We start from the raw sequence: 23230 nt of genomic DNA on the forward strand, positions 1-23230 counted from the left end.
TAAAAAAAAATAAAAACCATATGTTTTGGATACATCGAAATGTTCTCGAGAACCTCAAATCTGAAATGGAAGATGGAAGCTCTGTGTTGACCTTCCATTATGATTAAAGCTACTGTTCAAGAGGCAAAGGGGAAAATGATTAAGGATTCTTTGAACGGAAGTGACCCAAAACTACAAAAACATGTGTGACAGAGAAGGTACTGGTGGGCTGATGACCATGCATGAAATGTTGGAGCTCCTTGGTGGCCAGATATTGTCCAGAGGAATAATATATCGGCCGCCTAACCAATCAAGTTTGATTGGAAAGCCCACCATGTAGTAAGAAAAACATCCTTACATTGGTTGGTGGTTGTACACGTTTTAGTTGGAATAAAAAACATGAAAACAAAGAGTTCCCAAAGGAATCAAGATACACTAAGAATCATTTCTAATGTGACATAATGAGAAAACGCGGTCTGCAACCTTCCTTTTATTATTATATGTTGCAAAAAAAACATTGAACGAGGCGCTATTGTATAATGCTTCGATCCATTAGAAAGAGTTGTCGATTAGTTCATAATAATCTAATTCATTCATAACTATAGTATGATTAGATGTTCGTAAGATCAGGTTTTGTTATAAATTTTATGTTTACTGAGAATGGAGATCACAAAGTGTCAATTGACATAAGATTTTTCTATTGGTGAAATGTCCGTCAATAAATCTATCGGTATATTTATTATAAACAAACTCATTGATATTAATAATCTAGTTATACTATCAGATGCACCAGTTTTACCAATAAAAATTTATGTTGGTATTTACACTCATAGTCCGTTGATACATATATTAATGACAGGTTCACGGACAGAAACAGTCTATTGAAAAAACTTTCGTCGGTAATTAATGGTCTGTTAATGAGTTCGTTGATAATAAATATACCGATAGATTTACTGACGGACAAAGTGTGCAAAAACAATTTACCCGCTTCATTCTATCAGTATATCTCCATCGGTAAATTTAACATTTCACCAACAGGAAAATCATATGTAATGTCATCAATGTTTTATTTGTTATTCGGTGTATCCATCAGTAAATATAACACTAACAAAAGATCTTTTGTAATTATGTCGGTGAGTTAACAGTAACAGTGGTATTTACAGTCTTTCTTTTCCGACTCTCTCTTGAATATAACGACGAAGTTATTTCAATGGTAACCCTATATATATATATATATATATATATTGAATAGAAGTAGAAAAATAATTAATATAAATTAAAATAATATAAAATCAAATATTTACTACAAATTTAAAAAAAATTATGTTCAAATACGATAAATCTAAAATAAATGCGGCACGGGAGGAGAAGGAGGCTAGTCGTCACCGGGACAATGAGGTCAATTAGGGGCTATACATGTACCACTCATCAGTAATCTCTTCTTCATTACCAATCAACAGAGTTCTTTATAATCAGCAGTGAATCGTTCACATTTTTCATTAAGATAGGTTGTCTGAGCCTCTACTCATTAGTCTAACATCACCGCGAACACCGAAATTTGAGTGCTCGAAATCGATTGCGAGCATCCAACAACGTGTCATGATCAATTCATGGATTAGAATTATAATACATAAATTGAATACATTCTAGAGCTTAATTTCTAAAATTATTTTCAATCAAGTCACATTTGATTAATTATCCCAATTTAATTTCTGACTAATGGTTCTTAATGTGTGTGACCAATTAAGTTCCCAATATGTTGGCTTAAATATAAATTATAATTCTAAAAAAATAGAATTAAATAAATCAAATAATTTAATTTATTATCAATTCAATAATTGATTAATTTATATTTAAAGATCAAGCTCACCGTCTAATAACGTATCATGAACCTCAAAATATTAAAAAAATCATAAGTGGTTTGACTTAATCTTTCAATGATCGGCTTCTCGGTGTAATTATTATCCCTTCATCAATAATATTTTAATTTAGATATTTTAAAATGAAATTTATTTATCATATTAAATTATTTTTATTCAAGACATTATAATCATTAATCATTTAAATAAAATTAAAAACACTTTTCAAATACCGTTTCACCACTTAACTCCCGGTCCTCGGATTCATAAAACCAGTAAAGAAGATATTGAGAGAAAACGTTGACGGTTTTGGCACCACTATGAGAGAGGAGCAGAGACCAGCTAAGTGCTAGCTAGCCGGCCGCAATGCGTGTGCGCCGCCCATTATTTATCAAAACTCTCCATTTAGCAAAAGAAGTAGCAGACTACTAGCTAGTAGCCTCAGCTAAACTATCACTTTCCACTTTAATCTTTCTAAGACTAAAACCCTAGCTATCAACAACCAGCATTACACACTGAAGGACAACGATTTTTAGTTGACCCCCCACGAAATCCCCACGCATTAACGTTTTTACAACTCAAATCTACGCAAAATCACACGTATATATTCTTTCTTCCTTGTAGCAAGGACCCTATCTACCCATAACCTCTAAATTCATCTTCTTCTAGACCATTTTCCTTCACATATAGATATATTTATATATCCTCTACCAATATTAATGTGCCCCAAATAAACCATACCACCGTTAGCATTACATTTTGACCCTAATTCTCCTATACTAGTGAACCCACTTGACCCTATATTGTCACAATCTATCCCTACAAACACATGTGAAAATATCCATCTCCAAAAGATCTTCCTCCTCAGCTAGCATTCTAAACCCACCACCATGGCCACGACTTCTTCTAACTCCAAAAGGCACCCAATGTATCATGGAATCCGGTGCCGCGGTGGTAAATGGGTGTCTGAAATCCGGGAGCCACGCAAAACCACTCGTATATGGCTTGGCACATTCCCAAAGCCGGAGATGGCGGCAGCAGCCTATGATGTTGCAGCCCTGGCCCTAAAAGGTAATGGTGCAGTTCTTAACTTCCCAAGTTCTGTTGGGACTTATCCAGTGCCTGCTACGGCATCATCCACTGATATTCGCAATGCAGCAGCTGCTGCTGCTGCATTAAAAAAGGCTGAACTGAGCTACAATGAAGCGTTAGTTGATCAACCAAGAAATGACCATAATGCCATCGGTGCGTATTTGGCATCAAGTGGAGAAGAATTTGTTGATGAGGAGGCACTGTTTGATATGCCAAATTTGCTGGTGGACATGGCAGGAGGAATGCTGCTTTCGCCACCAAGAATAACCTCGCCACCGTCTGATGATTCACAGGGAAATTCTGATGGAGAAAGTCTGTGGAGCTATTTTTAATATTGCTCCTTACTATTGATCTTTACAACTTCATGAATGGATTAACAGCATAAAGAAAGGAACAAGAGGATACGGAAGTCATTACTGTGACCTTTTTTTTCTTTTTTGGACGATTTTTCCTGTCCTGAAGTAAGAACTGAGCAATAAGAAAATGATGGAGGTTAGGATGTGAAACGAAAACAGGATAAAAATAAATAAATCAAAGAGTACGTAGTGATCAGTTTTTGAGTTTGAGACAGAGAGCAGCAAGTTAGGGTTGCATTTCTTTCCATGTGAGTGCATTGTACAATAGTCTAGCTAGCTTGTAATTAATATATTTTTTGGCTTTGCTTTTTAAGATTGTATGCGATGATGTTTACTAACTTTCTTGTCTCTTCTTTTTCATTAATTTCGTCGTCCTGCCTTTCCTTTTCTTTTTTGAATTTCTTCTCGTTTAGAGTTAATGAGATGGACCACAGTTTCTTTTATTTATTTCCTCCGATGAAAAGGAACTTATTATGTTGAGACAAATTAAGCTGCTTTAATTGTAAATCAATTAGAGCTAGCCCGTTTGGTAATACAATATTATTATCAGTATTTTTCCAAAAAAACGTTTTTTTATCAAGAAAAGTTATTATTATTTTTTTCCATGTTTTAATCTGAATGGTTTAATATAAAGATATCAAAATTTTAAAATAACATCAATTTTCATGTTTTTAGTTAAAAAAAGATTAAAAAAAAACCTAAGGGCCTATCTGAAAGCTTAAAGAAAGATGGGGACTAATTAGAACTATCTTAAGCACATTTTTTAATGAAAGAAACTTGAATTGACTGAGACACCTTTAACACGTATTGAAGGGAAAAGATTTGACACCTCTAGTGGTCACACGCGTCATGAGGGCCTACAAGACTTTTTCGCCTCTTTAAGGAGACAAACATCTCTTGTCATATCTAGTGGACCCTGAGATATATGTGTGTGCAACACTCCCAATCCTACTTATTGGAACACTTGTAAAGTGTTGACCTCATTCTGCAATTATCTTGTCTCCAAATGTTCAGTGTGATCTTTTTAAACATACATCTTAATTTAAAATTTAAAATTATTATATGTGACTGCAATAATAATTTTATATTATTCAGGTTTATATTAATTTATTTGTATTCAGGAATTTTACATGTGTGAGAAGAAAGGAATACATATACAAAATGCTAATGTTCTTAATTTCACTATTAATTCTAATTTAATAACAATTTCACATAGGTGACATAGTACTGATAAGATGCTTCTTCAAGCCATAACCATCATTTAATTAATTTTAGAGTCAAATATTCAAAGTAATTTAAAAAATAGTGTTTATATCACTTGTATGGCATACCTAGGCTCTAATGAAGCCCTAATTAGTTTTGTTTACAGCTAATTAAGTGTTTTGGCGATTCTTTTCTTGCTAACAAACAACAACGGGGGGTCTCTTACACAAATTTAGAATGAAGAGAAATAAATAGAGTGGTTGTGACTTGTGAGTCGGCCATGGAATCCAAAAGGGTGCCTTCAATTGTTGAGAAAAGTCGTAGTAATTAATCTGGCTAGGCATGTTTTACTCATGAAATCGAAGAGAAACGAACAATATTTTAATTTTGTGGCGCTCAACATATATCTGAATGAGCAGATATATGACACAAAAATTACAAGGAGCCGAAATTCCCCCTATATCTTTGAATGAGCAGGAGTTAGGTTTGACAAAAGGCAAGACAAGACATGGCCGACATTGCATCCTTTGCTGTCTTCTCTTCACTTTCATGGCCTGGTTGGTGATGCGTCTCTCTCTTCGATCGTCCTTCTGTCTCTCGAGCACATACAGTGCAATACGCGTGCAAGATTACAAACACACACACACACACACATACAATGAATTCCGTCACACAACCTTGATCAAAACATTGCTATATGTTTTGGTGATACTCTCTAGCCGACTAGACTCTGTGAAAACATATCAAAATTAACTGGACAAAACATTTTTTAATCCTACAGATGCAGCACTTCATTTTTCAATAACCCAATTAAGATCCAGTTTGAAAAAATATTTTTAGTCTCCAATCATTAAAACTGACCAAACCCTAATTACCATTAAAAAAATACCAAGTGCGTGCTATGTTCTTTCAGCATGCACAGTGAGTCCTTTCTTTGACTTGCTTTAATGAGGTTTCTATAGTATTAGTATTGTGATAGTGTTTACTCCAAATTATTTTTATATTGCAATAGGGCATGCCTGATAGAGATCTGATTAGGGAAACTGAACAAATAATTAATCATGGCCATTCCATTTTGGGTAACGTGGAAACTTAGCTACCAACTAATATTATATTAGCAACCTGAATGGTTCGGTTCTCAAAAGAAGAGGAGGGGACAAGGATCCAATGTCGTAGACACAAAATCTTATATCTTTTTGGTCTTGTTCTTTATTTTTGTAATAAAAAAAAAGAAAAGGAAACCTTCTTGCTCTTTTCCCGATCGGCCCCCCTCTGCAGAACAATAGCTAGGGTTTCTTGAACTCAGAGTTAGTGGTCCACCAAAGATGTGCCTCCCATTGTTACTAATATCATTATGTTCTTTTGGTTTGTTAGTTATGATGATCGTTCCTTCTTTATCTTTATCTTTTATTCTCTACTTGTTAATTGTCAATGATGATGGATTTAAGTCACTTTTCGAACTTCAATTTGACAGTCCATGACCCCAGGTAGTCTAGAATGAAGATTTGACGTGAATTTCTGTACATTTTTTTACATCATTGCAATCCACTGTTATCCACTGTTAGTGTTTCAAGCTCTGATTATGAAACTCACAAGATTGATGAAAAACTACACACTTTATTAAGCAAAGCGGGGCTGTTTAAATACAGTTCTTTACATAACAGAATTGAGAAATATTAGCCACTACTTCTACTATCTCTACTGTGATGATCCGCAGATCAAATCACCACAAATGTAGCGTGAGAATAGGTCCACTTCTTGACTACCACGCTAGCTGAGAATAGCGTGGGAATAGGTCTACTCCTTGACTGCCACATCAATTGAGAAACATGTTATTATTCTGCACTTATGCATGCATGCATATATTTATTCAAATGAACTTAACAAATCCTTCCCTAAACTGAGCATGCCGTGTTTGTTCAGCTCAGTTTAATGCCTTCTTCTCTTGTACTCCTAAGAGCATGCGGAGTTTCACAAAATCTTCAAGTTTGAGTGGTTTGGTCATGATGTCCGTTATTTGCTCCTTTGTTCCACAGTAGACTAGTTCCACTTCTCCCTTCTTGATCAAATCTCTAATAAAATGAAATCTCACATTGATATGTTTTGTTCTTCCATGTAGTACCGGATTCTTAGACAGTTTAATGGATGAGCTATTGTCACAGAATACGGTAATACACTTACAATAATCTTCTTCAACATTGTTTAGAACTTCCTTCATCCATATACTATGACATGCACATGTGGTAGCTGCTACATATTCGGCCTCCGTAGTTGATAGTGTGATGATTGGCTGCTTCCTGGAACTTCATGCTACTGCCCCATCTCCCATCATGAACACATACCCGGACGTGCTTTTTCCTCCATCTAAGTCTCCCGCAAAATCGCTATCTGTGTAGCCTTTGAGGATGTTATTTGAACCTTTCTTGTAGAAAACACCGAAATCAATTGTCCCCTTTAAGTACCGAAGTATTCTTTTTGCAGCTAGTAAATGTCCTTCTTTTGGCGCGGCCATGAATCTGCTTAAGAAACTTACAGCATACATTATATCAGGTCGAGTTGTCGTAATGTACATAAGGCTACCAATCAATTGCTTGTATTCGGTGTTGTTTACTTCTTCTCCTTTCTCCTGTGATGATAACTTAGTTCCTGGAACCATTGGATTATTAACTGCATTGCAGCTGCCCATTCCAAACCTCGTAAGAAGTTCACCTGCATATTTTTCTTGACACAAAAATATTCCAGCATCCATTTGGTGTACTTCAACACCCAGAAAATACTTCATCCTCCCTAGGTCAGTCATATCAAATACCGATTGCATGGAAGCTTTAAATTCTCTACACAACTTTATATCATTGCCGGTAAAAATTAAATCATCCACATAGAGACTTACCACCAAAAAACTCCCTCCTTCCTTCTTTATGAACAAGGTGTGTTCATAACTGCATTTTTCAAAACCTTCACCATTGAAGTAGTCCTCTATCCGACTGTACCAAGCTCTTGGAGCTTGTTTTAGGCCATACAATGCCTTTCTTAATCGATACGCTTTCTGCTCCTCTCCTTTCCGAATGTATCCTTTAGGTTGTTCAATGTGAACAACCTCCTTCAGTTCTCCATGAAGAAATGCGCTTTTCACGTCGAGCTGAAAAACTTCCCAACTTCGTAGCGCAGCGAGAGAGAGTATCATCCTAATAGTGTCCCATCTGGCAACTGGTGAGAATACTTCACTATAATCTATTCCTTGTCTTTGTGCGTAACCCTTCACAACTAGTCGCGCCTTGTATTTGTCGACTTCTCCCCTTTCATTTAATTTGGTTTTAAAAACCCACTTGACTCCGATTTTTTTCATCCCTTTGGGCAGCTCCACTAACTCCCATGTATTATTTTTTTCGATAGCCTGAATCTCGGCATCCATAGCTTGTCTCCATTTTATGTCTTTCACCGCCTCATCATAGCTTACTAGATCATCTGCTGTAGTGTAGAGCACCAGAAATTGATCGTCTCCTTCCTCCTCCTCTGTGAGATTTTCCCCAGTTACGTAGTCTTGTAAGTGTGCTGGAGCTCTACTAATTCTCTTTGGCTGCTCCCTTCGAATTGTTTGAGATGATGAGGTGGCGTTTGCTCGCCAGGTGGCGTCTGCTCGACTTGCTTCACGGCTTGCTTCGTCGGCCTGAGCTTGAATTTGCTCATTTTCCATTTGAGCGTTGCCAGCATGGTCGTTGCCAGCGTTGCCTTCTTCGTCAGCAAATGGCTCTGCATCTTCCCATTTTAATTCCTCCATGTCACCATCTATCCTCCCCCAATTCCAAATCTCCTCTTCAGCAAAAATCGCGTCTCGGCTAGTGATGATTTGTTTGCTTTCTGGGTCAAAGAGTCTGTATGCTTTAGATTCTTCACTTACTCCTAAAAACACACATTTTTGACTCTTTTCTTCTAGCTTGACCCTCCTTTGATTTGGTACATGCACGTAAGCAATGCACCCAAAAATTCTGAAATGTGCCACACTTGATTTCTGCCCAGTCCAGCATTCTTCTGGAGTTGCATCTTGCAGTGCTGCTGTTGGGCTTCGATTAATGATATGAACTGACCATTTTGCTGCCTCTGCCCAGAAACTTCTAGGCATTTTTCTTTCTACCAGTAGACACCGAACCATGTTCATGAGTGTTCGGTTTTTGCGTTCTGCTACCCCATTTTGTTGGGGTGTGTAGGACGTGGTAAGTTGTCTTTTGATACCCTGTGTGTTGCAAAAATCTGAAAAGATTTGAGAATTGTATTCTCCTCCACGATCACTTCGTAGACATCGAATTTTCAGCCCTGTCTCCATCTCCACGCTGGTTTTAAAAAACTTGAATTTCTCAAAGGTTTCGCTCTTCTCTGTAAGTAAATAAATCCATGTCTTCCGGCTGAAATCATCAGTAAATGTCAGAATATACCGTCTGTTGCTCACGGTTTGTGGGGTTATGGGTCCACATAAATCGGAGTGTATTAGCTGCAATTTTTCGGAGGCTCTCCAGTTAGCCTTTTTTGGAATTCCTTCTCTATGTTGCTTCCCTTTGTTGCGTACTTCACACACCTTGTGTACTGCTTGAATTTCTGGTAATCCGTGCACCATTTTCTTATGATGCAGTCCTTGAAGCCCTCTCAAATGAAGGTGGTCGAATCGCTTATGCCAAAGCCCTGTGATATCTTCCTGTATTACTTGCAGACAAGCATCGTTATGTAATTCAGCAAGCATGACAAACATGCGGTTTGTGGTCATTTTTGTATGCACAATGAGGCCTTTCTTCGGATGAAAAATTTTGCAAACTCCCTTTTTCATTAACACTGCTAAGCCTCTCTCCTGCAGCTGCCCCACACTTAACAAATTATTTGTTAAATCTGGGACGTAATAGACATTGCTGACAATTTGCGTCCTCCCTTAAACCTTCAGCTTCACATTTCCTTGACCCATGACTTGCATCCTAGCATTGTTGCCCAGCTTTACAGAGTGCGAAAAGCTCTCATCCAAAGTGACAAACCACTTTTTGTTGCCTGTCATGTGGTTTGAACAGCCTGAGTCAATAAACCACACTTCTTCCTTTGTCAGCTCCTTTGTTTCACTGTGAGCCATAAGGAGAAGGACATCGTTTTCTAATTTCACATCTCCACCATTCACTGTCACGCAATCCAGTGCCATGTTACCACCATTATCCAGCTCCACGTCTCCACCATTCTCTTTCACACAATCCAGCGTCACAGCATCTTCATCGTCCTCTGTTGTAATGTCTGCAGATTCCATTGGCTCAACGTGAGCCATGAGAAGAAGTTCCTCTTCATCATCCAATTCAACATAATTTGCATTCCTCTCCCAAGTAAGACACTCATACTGAAAATGCCCTTGCTTATGGCATTTAAAGCATTTCACAGTTGCTCTTCCAAATCCCTGTCGTCCTCTGCCTCTGCCTCGACTTTGATAGGTGGGACGTCTTCTTTCTCTCGGCTCATTGTGGAATCTGTCATCTCCAATTGATACATGCAATGCATGCTCCTCATTGTGTTCTTTATCTAGCCTTTTGAACTTGGCTTCATGGACTACAAGTGAGCTTTGTAGTTCGTCAATTGTCATTGCGCTTACATCCTTTGATTCTTCTATTGAAACCACAATATAAGTAAACCTTTCTGTCAAGGTTCGAAGCACCTTTTCCACCACCTTGGTGTCGGGCATCGTCTCCCCATTGCTCCTCATCTGGTTAGCCACCGAAGTGACTCTCACAAAATATTCTGCAATTGTTTCACTGTGTTTCATTTGCAGAATCTCAAAATCTCGTCTCAATGTATTGAGTAGAGATTGCTTCACTTTGGCATTCCCCCCAAACTTGCTTTTCAAAGAATCCCACACAATCTTCGATGTGCGCCTGTCCAGAATCTGTTCAAATGTAACTCTATCTATTGCTTGATATAGATAGTGTTTCACTTGATGATCTTTCATTTTTGCATCATCGAGTTGTGTCTGCTGCGCATTGCTCAACGCAGTCCCCACGATAGGCTCTTGAATGCCGTTTTCCACCAGGCTCCACAGCCCCTTTGCTCGCAGCAAATTTTCCATCAACTCACTCCAATGATCATAGTGTTGACCATCGAAATGAGGATTTTTTGTTAAAGTCTTATCGTCACTCATTCTCACTCTCACTGTGTATCTCTCGCTGCAATCAATCTGTCCCGTAAAGGCTCTGATACCACTGTTAGTGTTTCAAGCTCTGATTATGGAACTCACAAGATTGATGAAAAACTACACACTTTATTAAGCAAAGCGGGGCTGTTTAAATACAGCTCTTTACATAACAGAATTGAGAAATATTAGCCACTACTTCTACTATCTCTACTGTGATGATCCGCAGATCAAATCACCACAAATGTGGCGTGAGAATAGGTCCACTTCTTGACTACCACGCTAGCTGAGAATAGCGTGGGAATAGGTCTACTCCTTGACTGCCACATCAATTGAGAAACATGTTATTATTCTGCACTTATGCATGCATGCATATATTTATTCAAATGAACTTAACATCCACATCTCTAGTTATGCATAAAGAATTGTATATTCCTATGATTGCCTGTATTTTTCTCAGTTTGCATTATCGTGTTCGTTTTTTCACAAACTTCTAGCTCCCCTCCCCTTTTCCATGAGAGTGTATAGTTGAGTCATAACTATCGCATTACATCCATAGAATACACCTTTTAAAGCTAACTTCTAATTGATGAGTTCCTTGGAGTACTATAAAATTACAAAAATCTTGAAAAATCCCTCCAATACTATAATAAACCCTTTTTGTTTATAAAATATCGTCAATTAATATTGAAAAAAATAGTTGTATTAAAAAATTAATTAAGCAATTAAAGAAAGAATATAAAAAATAGATGATAATAGAGACCAAAGAACAATAACAAAGAAGGGTTGCAGAGAATTGTGTATGTATTATTTGAATGTTTCTCTGTACTGAGATACAATAACTATATATATACACAAGAATATGGTTAGTTTAGAAATGAAATATAACAGATACGTAATGAAATATGACACAGATACGTTTGATATGGTTGCTAATATCGTGCAAGGCAAATCTCCTATAATCAAGGAAATCCTATATAGATGTCCAGTAATCACGCTAACACCCTCCCTCAAACTCAAGGTGGTATAGTAGATGCCATCTTTAGTTTGCGTAAGAGATCCTGGAAACGACCTGGAAGAAGTGTTTTGGTGAAGATATCAATTGTTTGTTGTTCAGAGGAGACAGAAACCAATCTTATGGTGCCATGAGAAACATGATGTCGTACAAAATGACAATCAATCTCGATGTGTTTTGTACGCTCATGAAATACATCATTATGAGAAATCTGTATAGCATTTCTATTATCACAATGAAGCATAGTGGCAGAAGAATGTGGAACACCCATGTCAGTTAATAGCCACCGCAACCAAATTAATTCAGAGGAAGCATCTGCAATAGCACGATATTCAGATTCGGCACTAAAGCGAGCAACAACAGTTTGCTTTTTACTACGCCAAGAGATAAGAGAATCACCTAGGAAGAAACAATATCCAGTTGTAGACCGACTATCAGTTGGATCTCTACCCCAATCAGCATCAAAGTAGCCAGACAACACCAATGAGGAGTTGGCAGAGAAGTGTAAACCATAAAATAGAGTGCCTTTAAGATAACGAAGTATCCGAAGCACTACAGAGAAGTGAGTGGAGCGAGGGGCAAACATGAACTGACTTACTAAATGAACAGCATATGAGATGTCAGGTCGAGTAGCAGTGAGATAGACAAGACTCCCAACAAGTTGTCGATACAAAGTAGGATCAGCAAGAGGAGTGTCATCTAGAGGTGTAAGTTTGCAATTGACTTCCAGGGGCGTGGACTCTGTTTTGTTATCAGTGATACCAGCACGAGAAAGTAAATCAGATGAATACTTGGCTTGTGACAAGTAATAGCCTTCAGAAGATTGAGAAACTTCAAGACCCAGAAAATAGCTAAGATGACCAAGATCTTTCATCTCAAAATGCTGACTAAGATGGTGTTGAACTTCGGAAATACCAGAAGCATCATCTCCTGTTATTATCATATCATCAATATATATTAATAGAAGAAAAACACCACGATCAGTTCGTCGAATGAACAATGCAGAATCATGAGAACTGGAAAGAAAGCCAAACTGAGCAAGAGTGGAACTGAATTTGGCAAACCAAGCCTTAGGGGCTTGTTTTAATCCATACAAGGCTTTCTGAAGTTTACAAACTTTATGAGGAGCATGATAACCAGAAGGAGGAAGCATATAAACTTCTTCTGTTAAATCGTCATGAAGGAAGGCATTTTTAACATCCATCTGAAATAGCTTCCACTTTCGAGCTGCAGCAATAGCTAATAGACTACGGACAGATGTTAACTGAGCTACAGGAGCAAAAGTTTCTTCGTAGTTTATACCATACTCTTGAGTGTATCCTTTGGCAACCAAACGAGCTTTATAATGCTCAATAGTTCCATCAGAACAAGTCTTAATTTTGTAAACCCATTTGCAGCCAACAGGTGTCTTGTTAGGAGGAAGATCAACTAAGTCCTAAGTATGAGTTTTCTCCAAAGCCTGAAATTCCTCACTCATAGTTTGCTGCCAAAGAGGGTCAGTACTTGCCTCTCGATAAGATCGAGGCTCATGAAGAGTAGTAATAGCAGAATAACAATGAAAATATGCAAGAGAATGAGGAGTTTCTCTTACCCGAGTGGAACGATGAAGAGGATTGACAGGAGTAGTGGCAGGGACAAGTGCAGGATCAACAGCTGGTACAGATTCAGGGGGATCATGTGGTAAAGAGTTATCAGTGAGTGCACTAGAATCACCTGGATTAGTACTTGAAAACAAATCAATTGAGGAATTAGTGAAAAAGAAAGAGTCAGTTTGGACAGAGTGGTGAAACTTTGAAAGACAAGAGAACATGGTGTGTTCCCAAAAGACAACATGACGAGAGATACGTAATCTATTGGAAATAGGATCCCAACATCGAAACCCCTTGTGTTCATTCCCATAACGAAGCAAACAACATAGTCGAGCTCGGGGTTATAATTTTGTATGTTCATGAGGTTGTAAAAGCACGAAACAAGCACATCTAAAAGGTTTAAGAACAGAATAGTCAGGAGGCTGACCAAACAACTTTTCAAAAGGAGATAAATTATGAAGAATTGAAGTGGGGAGCCGATTAATAGTATAGACAACATTAAGAGCCGTTTCCCCCCAAAATTTTTCAGGACATGATGCTGAAATTAGAAAAGCACGTACAGAATCAAGAATATGGCGATGCTTTCACTCGGCTCTACCATTCTACCGTGAGGTATGAGGATAAGAACGTTGAACCACAGTACCTTGCTTATTCAAGAACTGAAGTAAGGAAAAATCTCTATATTCCATGGTATTGTCTATTCTAAGAATTTTTATGGAACAAGAAAACTGAGTTTTAACCATATTAACAAAGGTAATGTATATTTGTGGTAGCTCAGAACAATGTTTCAGAAAATATATCCAGGTAAGTGAAGTGATGCAAGCTCAAATAATCGACCCACTTTGCGACCCGTTCTAAGAATCTGTCCCGTTTGTGAATCCTGTACCTGAACACTAGAGGAAGAGAAGAAAACTGTTAGTTCTTTCTCACACAACTGACCAACTGAGATAAGATTGAGTGTCAAATTAGGAATATGATACGTTTCAGGAAGACTAAGAATGGGGGTAGTTACATGACCAGTATGAGTAATGGTCATTTGAGTACCATTTGCAGTATGGATTGGTGGCAAGGAAGAAACAGGTGTTTTAGAGGACAAAAGATTAATATCAGTGGTCATATGGTTACAACACGCATAGTCAAAAAATCAAGGAGAGTTACCCGGAGTAGCAGACATGGCAGTAGAGGAATTGGAAGAGATAACTTGTTTAACCATTGCCTCAAGATCACTCATAGTGACGAAGGTAGAACCTTCAGTAGTAGCAGCAACAGTGGCAGAGGAAGAGCCAGGCTTTGACATAATTTTAGATTTAGAAAACCCACCTTTTGGTCTTGGAGGACGTGTGGGACAGTGTTCAAGAATATGGCCAAAAGCATGACAATATCTGCATTCTACAGTAGGGTAAGTAGCAAAAGCATGACCCATTTGATGACAATTCTTACATGTCTGATTGCCAAATTTCTGATGTGAGGACCGAGTAGTTACAAGAGCTATGTCAAATTGAGGAGATTTATCCAGATTGAGACGAGTCTCTTCAAAAATAATCTCCTGAATAGCAGTGTTTAATGAAGGGAGTGGATCCCGATGTAGAAGAGAGGCTCGAACATATTCATATTCAGGTCATAGAGCCATGAGTACCTGAATGAGATGCAAATGATCCTCACTAATGTTGGCCTGAGATATTTGATTCCAAATTGGTTGGACTTGAGCAAGAAAATCATTAACAGATTGATCTGATCCTTGTTTGAGACTATGAAGTGTAGTCCACAACTGATAATAGTGGGCAAGTCCAGTGGTTTGATACCGATTAGCCAATAAATCCCAGATTTCTTTGGCAGAGTCATAATCTGCAAACTGTATGTGAATGGCTGGTACTGAGGTGTTACGAAACCATGTAATAATCTGATGATTTTTACTATCCCAGTCCTCTAAGCGATCTGCAAACTTTGTATCAGATTCATCTTTCTCTTTGGTTGGTTTAATGATATCTCCAGTAACAATACGCCACAGCTTACGACCAATTAAGAAGCTTTTCATTCCTTGAATCCAAAGATTATAGTTTGAACCAGACAAAACAGTTGTAATGGGTTGTGAAATATCAGGTTTTTCCATGATGATGACAGGGAGCAAGGCACACGACAGTTGTAGACTCCAATAATACTATCAGAGAGGTGTTTGTATGAATGCCAAAGAGAAGCAGGAACAGATTTATTGCAAAGACACAAGACCATGGAAGCATATGAGAAATTTTGGATCTAGAGTCTAGGCTCTGATACCATGATAACAGAGACCAAAGAATAATAACAAAGAAAGGTTGCAGAGAATTGTGTATGTATTATTTGAATGTTTCTCTATACTGAGATACAATAACTATATATATACATAGGAATATAAGTTAGTTTAGGAATGAAATATAATAGATACGTAATGAAATATGACACAGATACGTTTGATATGGTTCCTAATATCGTGCAAGGCAAATCTCCTATAATCAAGGAAATCCTATGTAGCTGTCTAGTAATCACGCTAACAATAGACATGATCATAATTGTTGTTTCAGTAGATCAGAAGTATCAATTTCACTATTTAATTTTGGTCAATTTTAGATTTTTTTTATTCTTTCTCTAATTTATCAATTTTTGTAAATAGTAATTAAGGAAATTTTAGGTATAAAAAATATTTTTGTAGAATCTTTTGGATGATCTCTGTAATCTTATATTTAATTAAGATATTATCTTAAAGAAACTATTATAATTTATTATATTCTCAAATTCACTAACTTGAACACAATTCCGATTGCATTAATATATGTTTATATCTTAACAGTACAAATTCTTCATTTTATTTTGTCGATAGCTAGAGGCAAACTCAACCTATGAGGACATAAGAAAAGCAAGCCTTTAAATATAGAAATGCATACGAATGGCTTGGGATTTGCTTGGTATTATAAAATAATAGTATTAGTAAAACAATGTTCGTGTTTTTATAAAAACGGTAATTAAACTGAAAAATACCCACAATAAAACCACTTTGCTTTTTTAAAAGCAGTCATGCATGCTTTAATTCAAAGCAAAGCAGTTTAAAAAAAAAAAAATTAAATACTATTACTTTAAAATAAGCTCTTGATCTCTTTAATCTCCAAGCTCCTTGTATAAGAGATATAATAACTATTGGCCTGAAGAAAGTGATATGGTGTATCTAATTTTAACAACTCATGAACCTTATAATTTAATAAATTATTTAATCATGATTTATTCCTGAGGAACACCTCCAGGTGTGTGTGTGTAGATGATTTGCGCGGTCTTAAAATTGCTTTAAACAACCATCGAGCCCAAGCTAAGTTATAGGCCTAATCTAGTAATTCAACCTCTGAGTTCGGAAACATCACGCGAAGGCGCAGTCCACTTGCTAGCCCGCAGTCCACTTGCTAGCCTGCAGTCCACTTGCTAGCCCGCAGTCCGTAGGCCCTTTCCAGTCGCGCTGTCCAGTCTAGAATCAAGATGTTTCCTTCTACTTTCCTTGGTGATTTCTACGAGCTTTCCAGATTCTTGTTAGCTACGGCGGAGCGAGGAGTCAAGATTTAAATTTTATGTTTTATTTTTTTTAAGAGTTACAAATGTAAAATACATATACATCCCTAGAAAAATCTATATTTTATCAGGAACCCGGGCTCCCCTTGTCTCAGCCCTTGGTTACGTCATTATATATCCACCTGGTTCTTAACTTGGTGGATGTTTTAATCAATAATTATACGTACGTCATTATATGCCCTCTCCTAGTGGAAAAGAAGTGGAGAATTCCAAGGGCAGTGTCCCTGCTGATCCTCAAGTTGTAGTTAGAGATTGAAGAAACAAGAGCCTTTTGGTACTTGAAAACTGAAATGGCAATCATATTTATTTGTCGATTTTCCGTCTTCTCTCTTTCTCACAACTCGACACTAAACAATAAACAAAGATTTTTAAGACTAAAAATAAAATTTCAATTTGTTTTACACTTTTATCTCTTTGTTGAATTTTTTCTTTCTTTAAATTTCAGAAATTGATTATTAATTTGGTGATAAGAGTTTGTGATTGAAAAGGAAATTGAGAATGAAATTTGAAAAAAACTTACGTGGATTGTTACTGTGAAAAGCCTTATAGTAAATTTTGTAATTGTAATTTGAGAGTGTAATTGGAACAAGTGTTAACCCCGTTGAAACTCATGCACGTAGCTGGTTTCAATCTTCAAGACTCCAACACGTACGATGACCACACTGGGCAGACACAGAATCTTCAAGACTCCAACACGTACTCGAGGCGGAGTCCTTGTCTTCGACTAATGGTATTAAAATTCAGTCATCACTGTCGTTTATCAGCAGCCCTCGTTTATTAACACAAGGGATAAGAAGGCGTGGTTACTTGGTAGCCTTGCAAGTTTTTTTCTTTCCTTTTCTTAATGCACTCATGTACGTGTAACATTATCTAATATATTTTAAAAAAGTTCGTGCGACAACACAGCTCTTTTATTGTTCATGGTGATAGTGAATGAGGGTTTTTTTTTTTTTTTACATTTTCTTCTTTTTTTTGTTTTTTTTAATTTTATTCTTTAATATTTATTTGATTTTAAATTTATTTTTATAATTTGTTTTGTTTATTTTTATAAGTCTCACAGTTTTGAAAAAGAATTTCTTAAACCTAGTGCATTCCGTCATCCGAATCATAAATTTAATAGGTCAAGTAACGAAACTCAAGTCGATTAAATATGTTGATATCTTCGTATTAAAATAAAAATATTTAATTTTTTTAAAATTAAACTATATTTTTATATTAAAATATTTTTTATTCAAGCCGCAATGCTATAAGCATTTATAACAATATAGTCGAATTGAATTGGAAGAAGATTCATTTAGTATTCTATAAAATCTCATGAAATTATATTTTAATAAATTCATGTAAAGAATTTCATGTATTCAATAATCTTATTTTTTAAAATCATGTTTAAAAACATATATTATTTTAATAAAATTAGTGTTTACCTAGTCTTTTTTTATTTAGTCTTGTTTTTCTTTTAAATTAATTTTTGTAAAAAATTATCTTTCAATATTAGTTTGAATAGGAATTGTTCGTCTTGATTTGTTTCAAATTATTTTTTTATAACGTTATTAAACTCTCACAATCTAGTTCATTTGATTTAAAAGATTAATTAAGGTTGACTCGAGTCCTATTATTATGTTGTCTTAATATATTTTTTAAAAAATATTATTTTAAATTTTTTTATTTAAATAATATTTTTACCATTTGTGAGTAACTTTTAAAAATAGCAAATCATGTCATTGTAAATCAACAATCACATATTTTAATTGTTTTTACTAGAAAATATATTAACATCTCTGAAAACTATAACTAAATAACCAATGCATTAAATTAATTTGACTCGCGGCATAACGAGTGATAAACAAGTAGTGTGAACTAATAGAAGGGAAGGCCCACAAACATTTGACGACTCCCGTGTCAATGCATTAAATTAAAAGAAGGAACTCACTGGGAAAAAGGAAACATCAACGGATAAGATATTTAAAAAGGACACGTGGAGCTTCAGCAGTGAAACAAGTCATCAAACACATGCCGTTGTTGAAGAAGTTCAAGGAAATTACTTCGTCGTCTAGGAGGCATACGACCCCACATGACACACGTGGTTAACACATTATATGCTCAGCTAAGTAAAATAGGACCCACCAAGACCAGTCAAAAGTGTGAAGTAACCGATTCCGTGTTCGTGTTCAGTGTTCCCCTCGTATCCTCATCCACAAAGATCCTGAGCATATATAGCAGCACACAATCTCACTTCCGTTAGTTAAAAAAGAGCAAGCCGGAATCTCAACACTCTCACAAGTCATTCATTATCCGTGCCCAAAAGTTCAAAGCGGACCCATAAACCCTATACAAACATCACTAGCTCTTAAAAAATGGTCATGGGAGGATCAAATTCCTTCTCACCTGACAAGCAAGAATCATCTTTATCATCTTTACTATCCGATAGTAGCGGTTCTCAGCAGGACTCGCCCAGTTCGAACGAGAAAGTCTTACTAGCAACAAGTCGTCCGAAAAAGCGTGCAGGGCGGAGGATATTCAAGGAGACTCGTCATCCAATCTTTAGAGGTGTTAGGAAGAGGAATGGCGATAAATGGGTTTGCGAATTGCGTGAACCAAATAAGAAGTCACGTATTTGGCTAGGCACATATCCTACACCCGAAATGGCAGCCCGGGCACATGATGTAGCTGCTTTGGCGTTTAGGGGAAAATCAGCTTGCCTTAATTTTGCGGACTCGGCATGGAGGTTGCCTGTGCCTATTTCAAATGAGGCCAAGGACATCAGGAGGGCAGCAAGTGAGGCAGCAGAGTTGTTTAGGACTTCAGACCTTGGTGGTCAAGTAATGGAAGATTTCAGGAGGGAGGACCGTGGTGAAGTTCGTAGTAGTACTAATGATGACATAAGAGATTTGCCATCTGAAAATGTGGGGTATATAGACGAAGAGGCAGAATTTAACATGCCAGGGTTGCTTGCTAGTATGGCAGAAGGCCTTCTACTCTCTCCTCCACATTATACTGGGGACTGGAATGACGGGGAAATTGATGCTGATTGGTCGTTGTGGAGTAGTTAATTTGACGTGTCAGGGTTTTGTGGATTTTTCTCTTCTAGCTAGTTACAGAAATTCAAATTTTTTGGAAAATGTTCGATCGGAGGAATTAATGTCATGGGATAAATTGTGTGTGTGTGTGTATAGAAAACAAGCTGACAGGCTCGATGGCTATTAAACATCAGAGCATGTCTTGATATATTGGGCAGAGTGTAACTTCTTGATATATAAGCTTAATATTCAAGAAATTCAGAACGAGTCGCTGAGATAGGTGGACAGAAGAATAACATTGCGAAGAACTGATATTTCTCTCTCTTGTTTATCGACCTAGCAAGCTATGTAAAACATTTTGGATTTTCGCTCAGGTACTCTGCCAATCAACAGCCGACAAAGAGATGTCATGGTCACGAAAGTAAAGTCGGTTCTTTTATAATGGACATAGATAACAATGTTTAGTTTGGTAGATTATTAATTAATGAAAATAAGTTCTCACTTACCTCTCAGTTTAATTAGAATTAAAGATATTTGAAAGTTTTTTTTTCATTAATAATAAATGAAGAACAAATAAATCACTCTTTTTTATAAATTTAGAGGAATTATTGCTATTTGAAGAGATGATGGACATAATTAAGATGCCCTTTTAATGATTTGGATGGCAAATAAAATGTTTGAGATTCCCAATCTTGAAATGCCTATACAGGACTTCAGTTTATACAGGACTTGATTGCATTCATACATAAAAGTGAGTTTGGATCATCATATATCAATAAAAAATAAGTCATGCTATCATATCACATCACGTTAATGAAAAATCCAAAATCACAAAATGATAGCAACTTTCTCTATCCAACAAAAAAACAAACGCCGGACTTTTTATTTAAAGTGAAAAAAAAAACTTGACAAATAAATAACATCCGATTCCATATATACAAGATTTACTTGGATCTTGATAAAATTAAATAAATAAATAATCTAAAAGTATGAAAAAAAGAAAAGGGAGAGGCTGCTGTCGGGTCTCATCGGCAATAGCTACGCTGATACTTTAGATAAAACTAGATTTTTTGAGTATTTTTAGAGGGAAAGAGGGGTAAAATCCTTATGAAACTAATTACAGGAGGGTAGATACTGGGGACAAATGTTTTAGAAAACATTTAAAATTGTTATGCTTATAGGTTGAACATGTTCTTTTACTGGATATGCAATAGGGCGTGCCTGAACCAAGCTCTTCTACCTGATAAAAGGTTATTTATTTTATGTTTCTTGTCCTTAGTTTCAGCTAGAGTACGTAACGGCGGATAAAGGGACAGGGGTGTATTTCTTCCATTCGCATCATATATTAAAATGAAGGCTCTATAGAAGTACGGAAAAATAATGTAGAACAATTCGTTTACATGTAAAGCTAACTGCTAACTATGGCACTACGTACTAATCTAGAAGTTTGCCTAATAACTCCATAACGACAAATCAGAACCATTCTCCATATGATCCAAGTCGTTGCAATCATTCCTTACATAACGTGGAGGAGAGAGTAGAAGACCTTCTGCCATGTCCACGAGCAACCCTGGCATGTCAAACACTGCTTCCTCGAAGAAGACATCATTTTCTCCTGGCATGGCAAACACTGCTTCCTTGAAGAAGACATCATTTTCTTGGAAAGTTTTGCAATCATCGCTGCAAACTTCACTTGAGCAATCCTCTAGCACTGCATTGCTATCTTGTTGTTTTGCCGGATGACCACCAAACTCTTGAGGCCTAAATAATTCTGCTGCCTCATTTGCTGCCCTTGTAATATCCTTAGAATCCTTCGAAACTGGCACAGGCAACCTCCAGGCAGAATCAGCGAAGTTAAGGCAAGCAGATTTGCCTCTAAGTGCCAAAGCAGCAACATCATGAGCTCGAGCTGCCATTTCTGGTGTAGGATATGTTCCTAACCATATTCGTGACTTCTTGTTTGGTTCCCGCATCTCACACACCCATTTGTTACCATTCCTCTTCCGAACACCTCTAAAAACCGGGTGCCGAGTCTCCCTGAATATTCTGCGGCCAGCGCGTTTTTTCGGAAAACTTGTTGCTAGTAAGACCTCTTCATCAGAATGGACAACTCGTCGAGACGTGCTGCTATCGGAGAAAGAAGATGCTTCTTGCCTGTCATTGGGCATTGAATTTGACCTCAAAGGATGTTGATCAGAGAATTGGCAGAAATTATCCATTCAACAAGAACTGAAGGCAGTTTCAACTTTTGAGAGGGAATATATAGAATGATGGGGTGAATTTATTTCTTTCTTCTCTCGTCTGTCTGTCAAGGGAATTTCTTTTTTGTTGCTTTCTGGGGGTTTCAAGGGGGGAATTGAATGTAGTGTGAAAGGCTTCGGTTTTGGAGACAGTGGGTGATCTAGGAAGTGTTGAATCGGTTGCTCAGTCAGATGGGATAATTATATAGGCTTTGTGTTTTGAAGAGGATATTTATTGGTGGGGCCGTACACGGATTCACTTGAGATGCCAGTTGGAGACCCACGGTTCACACCAGGGCCAGGAACAGGAAGCACCAAAGTGGAAAGTGATATGATGGTCGTTCTCCACTTTTGTCTCTGCCAGCAGCTTCTGCCACCTCATTGCTTACAATTTACCGCTGTATCGTACTATCTACTCTTATGCACGTGTACTCTTAATTCAAAGGAAATAACACGTGGATCTTTTCCAACGCTCGATTGGCAGCTTCATGTCGCCCCTCAAGAATACATGTTTTTTCTTTTTTTTACTTCCGAGTGTTGAGAATGCGTCTCCTCAGTGTGTTGACTTCGTATTCACTGGGAACTCTTGCTTCTAGTAGTTTAGCGGTGTCTGCATGCAGCGAATTTAAAATTTGTTAAACTCTGTTAAACTAATTAGATTTTTAATTTATTTTTAAAAAAATTATTAGTTTAAATTTCATAAATTTCAGGATTATTAAAGATTTAAATAATTATTAATTTTAGTATCTATAAAATTAATCAAGATACGTGTAAATTAGTCCGGACACCCACATTAATAAAAAACAATTTATTAAAAACCAGTTTGATATTATTGTGTTATATTATGCTGTGATTACTATACTATCTTATGTTATTTGGTGTTGTGCAGTAGAATAAAGTACTTTTTTATAATTAATTGTTGTGTTTTGCTTGTAAATGTTTAAAGCAGTTAATTATTGTTTGGTTACATTTTATTATCGTGTTTTTGAGATATCAAAGGATTGTAGTATACTAAAAATATTTTGATACATATATTTCAATATTATTAAAAAAAAATTATAACATTTATGATAGTGTCTATATTTTTATGGGACCGATTCTTAAATTTAGAAAACTAAAAACATAAATTAAATGGGATGATAATATA

At 36.6% G+C, this 23230-nt stretch overlaps 3 protein-coding genes across 3 annotated transcripts; 2 read left to right on the forward strand and 1 right to left on the reverse strand.

The window, feature by feature from the left end:
• Positions 1–2468: 2468 nt before the first annotated feature.
• LOC7490917 (ethylene-responsive transcription factor ERF026) lies at positions 2469–3670 on the forward strand. The gene has a single exon (XM_002298030.3). It carries the CDS (start codon positions 2729–2731, stop codon positions 3260–3262), a length of 534 nt encoding a protein of 177 aa, XP_002298066.1. The 5' UTR covers positions 2469–2728; the 3' UTR covers positions 3263–3670.
• A 15386-nt stretch (positions 3671–19056) lies between these two features.
• LOC7490918 (dehydration-responsive element-binding protein 1E) lies at positions 19057–20348 on the forward strand. The gene has a single exon (XM_002298031.4). It carries the CDS (start codon positions 19181–19183, stop codon positions 19874–19876), a length of 696 nt encoding a protein of 231 aa, XP_002298067.2. The 5' UTR covers positions 19057–19180; the 3' UTR covers positions 19877–20348.
• Positions 20349–21186: 838 nt separating this feature from the next.
• On the reverse strand, positions 21187–22269 carry LOC7478075 (dehydration-responsive element-binding protein 1E). Its single transcript, XM_024601389.2, has one exon. It carries the CDS (start codon positions 22060–22062, stop codon positions 21295–21297), a length of 768 nt encoding a protein of 255 aa, XP_024457157.1. The 5' UTR covers positions 22063–22269; the 3' UTR covers positions 21187–21294.
• Positions 22270–23230: the final 961 nt, after the last annotated feature.

The sequence above is a fragment of the Populus trichocarpa genome, chromosome 1, assembly GCF_000002775.5.
Source record: "Populus trichocarpa isolate Nisqually-1 chromosome 1, P.trichocarpa_v4.1, whole genome shotgun sequence".
In the NCBI taxonomy this organism is placed as follows: Eukaryota; Viridiplantae; Streptophyta; class Magnoliopsida; order Malpighiales; family Salicaceae; genus Populus; species Populus trichocarpa.